This window comes from Schistocerca cancellata, chromosome 7, assembly GCF_023864275.1.
Source record: "Schistocerca cancellata isolate TAMUIC-IGC-003103 chromosome 7, iqSchCanc2.1, whole genome shotgun sequence".
In the NCBI taxonomy this organism is placed as follows: Eukaryota; Metazoa; Arthropoda; class Insecta; order Orthoptera; family Acrididae; genus Schistocerca; species Schistocerca cancellata.
Window position 1 is genome coordinate 235,172,002 of NC_064632.1, and position 6,993 is coordinate 235,178,994.

Here is a 6,993-nt window from a genome sequence, read left to right on the forward strand (position 1 = left end):
TGTTCCAAAATCTTACAGTAAATCAAGTTTAGTGATACGGGTCTGTAATTCAGCGCATTACTCCTTCGTAAATATAACCGTTTCTTCTCATAAGTTAACGTTTCTCCACTTATACACTCACGTTCAGAAAAAAAGAAAACCTTGAACGACTCAAGGTAGGACGTTCATATTCAAATGAAATGTACGTTAGTAAATTCTGCAGAAATGATTACCATTTCAGTCACCTCGGTGCAGCATGTGTCCTGTTGCCAAGTAGACAGAGGGTTCGTCATGGGCCCTGACAACTTGTTCCTTGTGGTATGGCATCAGCGCATATAAGGCACGAATGGCGTCCTATCGTATAGCCGTCCATGCTGGCATTCACCTGGCTCCAAAGTTCATCTGTGGTGGTTGGCATTTGGTCACAGCACTGCATCTGTTGCCGGCCGCGCTGGCCGAGCGGTTCTATGCGCTTCAGTCCGGAACCGGGCGACTGCTACGGTAGCAGGTTCGAATCCTGCCTCGGGCATGGATGTGTGTGATGTCCTTAAGTTAGTTAGGTTTAAGTTCTTCTAAGTTCTAGGGGACCGATGACCTCAGATGTTAAGTCCCACTGTGCTCAGAGCCACTTGAACCACTGCGTCTGTCGTTCCACCACAGCCAACACATTTTCGATTGGCGACATGTCTGGCGATCTGACGGGCCAAGGCAAAAGGTTGACATCCTGTGGCACCGAGAAGGCACGTGTTCCTGCAGCAACATGTGGTCGTGCATTGTATTACTGAATAATGGCATCTGCGGTGTTGTGCAAAAAGGGTATGGCTACGGGTCGTAGGATGTCATTCATGTAGGTCACACTGGTCACAGTGCCCTGGACACGCACCAATTGTGATTTGTGGTTGTACCCAATAACACTCCACACCATGAGGTCTTCTGTTGGCGCTGTATGTCTTGTGCGAATGCAGTCACTGTGGTGCCGCTCCCCCTGTCTGCAGCGAACCGAAATGCGGCCATCATTTTCAACCAGACAGAACCTGGATTCGTTCGGAAACGCTGTCTGATGCCATTCCTGTCCCCAGCGACGTTGTTCCATACACCATTACCGTCTAGAGTGTTTCTGTTCATTCGTCAAAGGTAGGCAGAGAAGTGGACGACGCCCATGTAACCCATGCCGTAATAACCGGCGACGGACTGTCACCCCTGATATTGTGCGAAGTGTTCCACTGTTCCACTGTTGCGCCAGAGCTGAGGAGTACGCAGATCTGTCTTGCAGTGCCATTCGCAAGAGGCGTCGATCTTCTCTGGGGGTTGTCTGGGTGGTGCGACCTGACCCATCTCGTCGTGTTTTGCGGCCTTTCGTGAGCCTCCTGCACACGCCCGTTTCACTGCCGAAACACTTCGTCCCACACGAGCAGCAATTTCCGGATGGATGCATCACATTATTGTATGCCAATAATGCGCCCTCTTTCAAATTCACTGATTTGACGTCAATGAGAGACGCAGTCACACTTTACCGGTAGGTTGTGTTGCGCCCTGATATCGATGCTGACCTTTAACCCGCGGGCCGACATGATTCAAACACTAATCATTTCCACAGAAGATACTAATGTACATGTCCTGTATATGTGAACGTCCAATCTCTAGTCTTTCAAGGCGTTCTTTTTTTCTGAACATGAGTGAACAATATTCATAAACAGTATTGTATGCTACTGTGTCCGCCCCGACAGCTGAGTGGCAGTTGGCTGATAGTTTCGTGTGGGAGCAAGTAGCTGTATTGAGAACTGTGAAGTTTTTCTATATCTTTTTTTCATTTCTTTGTTGCATTGCCATGATGAAAGCGCACGTGATGCTGTTATGTATTGTTTCGGGAGCGCAAGCAGTTGCGTTTTTCGATCTCTTTCTCGAAGAGTGGAATACTTTCAAGCTGAAACATGGAAAAAAGTACTTGACTCCTATTGAAAAAAAAATTCAGAATGAAAATTTTTATGGAAAACAAAAAAGAATTGCCCAACACAATGCTGCGTTCGAACGAAGGGAAGTATCGTACCAGCTCGAGTTAAACAATTTCGGTGATCTGTTGGCTCATGAATTCGTTGCAACATACAATGGCTTTAACAAAACTCATAATGCAAGATTAAGGGTTGGTATAAGAGGATCAACTTTCATTCCACCTGCAAATGTAAATGCACCGCCCTATATGGACTGGAGGAAACATGGTGCAGTTACTGAAGTTAAAAATCAAGGATCATGTGGTTCGTGTTGGGCGTTCAGTTCGACAGGTGCATTGGAAGGAGAACATTTCAGGAAAGCAGGCTATCTGACTTCCCTGAGTGAACGAAACCTAATAGATTGTTCTCACAAATATGGAAATCAAGGCTGCAATGGTGGCCTGATGGATCAGACATTTACTTTCGTTAGAGATAACCGTGGAATTGATACGGAAGAATCGTATCCATATGAAGGTGATGATAAGTGCAGATTCAAACGCATTGATGTAGGAGCGGATGATACTGGCTTTGTAGATATTCCAGAGGGTGATGAAGAGCAACTGAAAGTTGCTGTGGCTACATTTGGTCCAATTTCTGCACCTACTGATGCGGGTGATCATTCATTCCAATTTTATTCTAAAGGAGTTTACTGTGAGCCACAGTGCAGTTCTGAGAGCCTTGACCATGGAGTGCTTGTTGTCGGTTATGGGACAACAGAGGATGGTGTTCAGTACTGGTTGGTGAAGAATTCTTGGGAATCAGACTGGGGTGAAGATGGTTATATTAAAATGGCAAGGAACCGTGATAACAACTGTGGAATTGCAAGTTCTGCAAGTTACCCTCTTGTTTGAGAAACTGACAAAGTGGTACATGTGATTTAAATTTGTTATTTAATGTGTGACATCTTGGGAGGACAAGTGGAACAAACAATGTGAAACATTTGTTTTTGAATAACTGAACTTGTGTTAAAGTATCATTGGATAGGTCTTGACTGAAGATTGGTAATTATGCTGGAATACTGTGTAAAACTTAAGAATTGTGCCTGTTTCTTGTCTAGTGAAAGCAGTGGGTTCAGAGCAACATACCATGTTTCTTACCTTAAGTGGTAAATTATTTATTATACAGTTTTCATAAAATTTAAAAGAAAGTGGTCAGCGTGACGGATTGCCGTCCTACGGGCCCGGGTTCGAATTCCAGGCTGGGTTGGAAATTTTCTCCTCTCAGGGACAAGGCGTTGTGTTGTCTTCATCATCATTTCATCCCCATCCGGCGCGCAGGTCGCCCAATGTCGCGTCGAACGTAATAAGACCTGCACCAAGGCGGTCGGACCTGCCCCGCAAGGGGCCTCCCGGCCAATGACGCCAAACGCTCATTTCCATTTTTTATGCAACTGTGGCCGTCAGCTTTTTTAACAGCCCGCTGAATCTGAGAGAAACTGGACAGATTCAACGAGTGACGAAACTGGGAGCCTAGAAAAAAGCACTAGGCATACTCAAGAGCACAGACTAAGGACTGACTGCACTCCTGTGAAGTGGAAGGAGCCTAGAAGTTTCTGAGAAGGCTGACGTGAGTTAGGAGTGAGCGACCGCAGCAGCTGTGGGTGGTTACAGGTTACGACAGTAGGCGCTGGCGGCTGCAAACTCTGACCGCAGCCCGTCTGCGAGAGGAGTACAAGCGCACGCTGGCGTGGCGGGGGTCGCCGCCTTTGTCTGTGGGTAGCGCTCCTAAACACTCGACTCCCCGCCGGTTCCACCATTACTTCACGACTTTCACACTAAATGTTTTTGCTGTTGACGTTAGAGCGTCTGAAATGTAATCATTAGGACCCTTCCAAAATCGATTAAAGCTCATTTTGAAAGAAGTTCGATTACTTTCATCATCTGCATTTAAATTAGAAAAGTGGCTCTCTCTCTTTCTCTGACCCATATCGTGTCACTGTCGATCGATGTTGGGCTAAAATCTTTGGCCCACCAGAGTCACTCCCTGGCAAGTCAGTTAAGCAAGGGCGAAAGTCTGTTTCCTGGATCTGGTGGAAGCATGCAATTGATAAAGTTGAGGTGCTGTTACGTGTTGGCAAATATTTGGAGGATTTCCAGTTTAGTTCGCCTAGTTACCTATTTCTCACAGTTTTTTAACGATACAGATTCTTGACCCCATCTTTATGTGAGGTTGCAGGTAGCACTGTCCAACTGCCTCAAGGTATTTCTCAGTAATGCATTTCGGATTGAACTAGGTTGTTCTCTTTACTTTTGGGACTTCTTTTGCGAGCGACGATCGGACCACTACTTGGTTCACTATGATAGTGACCTTTTTCCATCATCCTTCTCGCCCTCAGGCCAACAACTTGCTCTTCTAACACTATTAGGTAAAATTTATAGATGTTATGTATTTTCGCTGCAAAACTTACTTTGTCTGTTCGTCGTGCTGATCAGGAATATGGTCAGAAGTAAGGACTGGACCTAACTCAGTTCTTGTAGTTTGTAATGAAAATGTTAATAATTTTAATTACACTTCAAATCAGAAAATGTTAAGAATTTTAATTACATGTTACATCATAATTAGAAGCGGACACAGGCTTTCGGGCACGCAGAACAGACAGATGACAAACAGGATGAGATAATATGCCTCCCGATAAAACAGAAATCTGTTTGCCTCTCAGCCTCTGACCAAACACCCCAAGGCGACAAAGGTGAAGTCACAGGCGCCAGTGGTAACCTCCTGATGCACGTAATGGAGGGATTGCTGGTGGAAATTAGAATAACAGTAAATTAACGAAAGCTTTCAAGGGAATATTCCTGACATATATTGCAGAGGGCCATATGCACCCAGAATCAATGTAGGACGGAATACAAGCTCAAATAGGGGCAGATTAAAGGAGAGTAGAGATCCAACGAGAACTTGGAGCAGAAGAAGTGCTGTGACGCTCCCCAGCGGCGCCTGATGGAGCTAAATGTTTCAGCTACGAGAAGAATTTGTAAGACATACACCAACTGCTAGCTAAGTAGCAATTTTCAGTATTCATTGGAATAGCATTGAACAGAGACTGTCCCTAAGAAGTAAGTTGTTTCAGTGAATAACAGGAACAAGTTATTGGTTGTCACTTGTCTCTTGTACTGTAAGGCAAGTGACCCTTGACTGATACTGAATTATTTCAAAGTGCTGATGATTTATGATTTAGGCCAAATGGCCAGTAGTCAGCAGACCTAGTGGCAGTGAAAGCTCTCGTTTCTGATGAAGGATTTTTGATTATTTGGAGGAAGAGACCAAACAGCGAGGTCATCGGTCTTCTGATGAAGGTTCTCCCTAATGAATGTTGGAAGCATATGACATTCTGTTAAGGGATTTTGCTGTGACATCTCAATAAACAAATGTGTTGGTTAGAACAATAAAGAAACTGATTAAAGCATTAACTTGGTACTTCAGCAGATCAGTCTTGCCAACTCCACAACAATTACTATCCTCTTCTAAATGAACATCCATCCCAACTAAGGAGACCTCATCTCTGTCATCACCACTATAAAGGTTGACAAATAAGCTAACTAAACCCATATTGTGGTTTACGTTCTGACTGCACACCGCAGTTAACAGCAAAGACAATAAAATAAAATAAAAATTGTTGAAAGTAAACTGAGTCAGGACATGACAAATGTATAACTATTTCCATAATTTGCACTAGGTCAAGCCGGCCGCGGTGGTCTAGCGGTTCTGGCACTGCAGTCCGGAACCGCGGGACTGCTACAGTCGCAGGTTCGAATCCTGCCTCGGGCATGGGTGTGTGTGATGTCCTTAGGTTAGTTAGGTTTAAGTAGTTCTAAGTTCTAGGGTACTTATGACCTAAGATGTTGAGTCCCATAGTGCTCAGAGCCATTTGAACCATTTTTGAACCACTAGGTCATCCTGAACTTTTTTCTAACATAATAGTGGTAATTTACGTGCACTTTTCGATGTAATCCTAATCCATCTTGCGACCACGTGGCGCCATCATGTATTACGCAGGAAAAATTTATCATAAATTTCATCTAATGTCTAACTAAGGAGGTTGTCTCCCGGTCGGTCAGTTAAATCACATCATATGTAACGTTTCGCGAGACTCCAGTTAAAATAAATGATTGAATTTAATGTCTATAATAAGCTTATAGAATTAAGAAACAGATAAGTAATAGAATGTTTGAATTATTGCGGAAGAGTAAAGCCGAGACCAGGGTAGAGACTCAGGCCAGAGTGGATACTGTATTTTCAAATGCCTCGGAGAGCGAAGCAGTGACTCTGTGTGTTTCGACGCCTTCTAACCACACAACAGCCTCAGGGCCGTAAATACGTATCTTTCTTGTCTAGTACTAATGGTAAATTGTACTTGGCCAGTAATGCCCTAGCTATAGCTTGGGGTTTTGAGCTTAAACTCTTTTCAACAGTAAAACCCATCCAGGATCTGGACAACCAGAAAACGCATCGGCAGACAAATATCGTGGGTTGAGACGTACTTGGATGGACTAGATGGTAGAATGTTCGAGCGGAAGACAGTTCCGGAATGACATAGCTTTAATGCCATCATATCGATTTTATAAACGGATTTGCGGGTGGAATAAAGAATGCTCAATAGATTACATCAAGTCTTAGAGGGAAAATCACCGATGTAGGAGTAGGTAGCATGGAATGTCGTTCAAAAAAGTCCGAAAGGATAGTCATTTTTTACAACATAAGATCACGATTTCCCATCATAATAGTTTCTTGGGGTGACTTAATGAAGGGGAAATCAAAAGTCCTTTCAGAATGTTACAGCATTTCGCTGATGCTTACCGTGTTAAACAGAGAGCAGCAACGAACACATGTTTTGACAGTAAGTTCAGTACAGACAGAATTTACGTATATTTCTGTGACTATATAAGCTTCAACTTAACATTTTCAACAGCCCAGAGAATGAACGTTGGCCTATCACTGTACAATAATATGCTGAATATCAGCTTACATACGATCCTCTAGCTCAGACTAACTGTGAACATTAGTTGATAGTCATAGATGTACAGAG

General features: G+C 43.8%; 1 protein-coding gene across 1 annotated transcript; it reads left to right on the top strand.

Annotated features, from left to right (window-relative positions):
* The first annotated feature begins 1,740 nt into the window (after positions 1-1,740).
* Positions 1,741-2,828, top strand: LOC126092136 (procathepsin L-like). Its single transcript, XM_049907596.1, has one exon. It carries the CDS (start codon positions 1,808-1,810, stop codon positions 2,816-2,818), a length of 1,011 nt encoding a protein of 336 aa, XP_049763553.1. The 5' UTR covers positions 1,741-1,807; the 3' UTR covers positions 2,819-2,828.
* The last annotated feature ends 4,165 nt before the right edge of the window (positions 2,829-6,993 follow it).

Coding starts and splice junctions, on each gene's coding strand:
- LOC126092136 (XM_049907596.1), top strand. CDS start 1,808: ATGATGAAAGCGCACGTGATGCTGTTATGTATTGTTTCGGGAGCGCAA.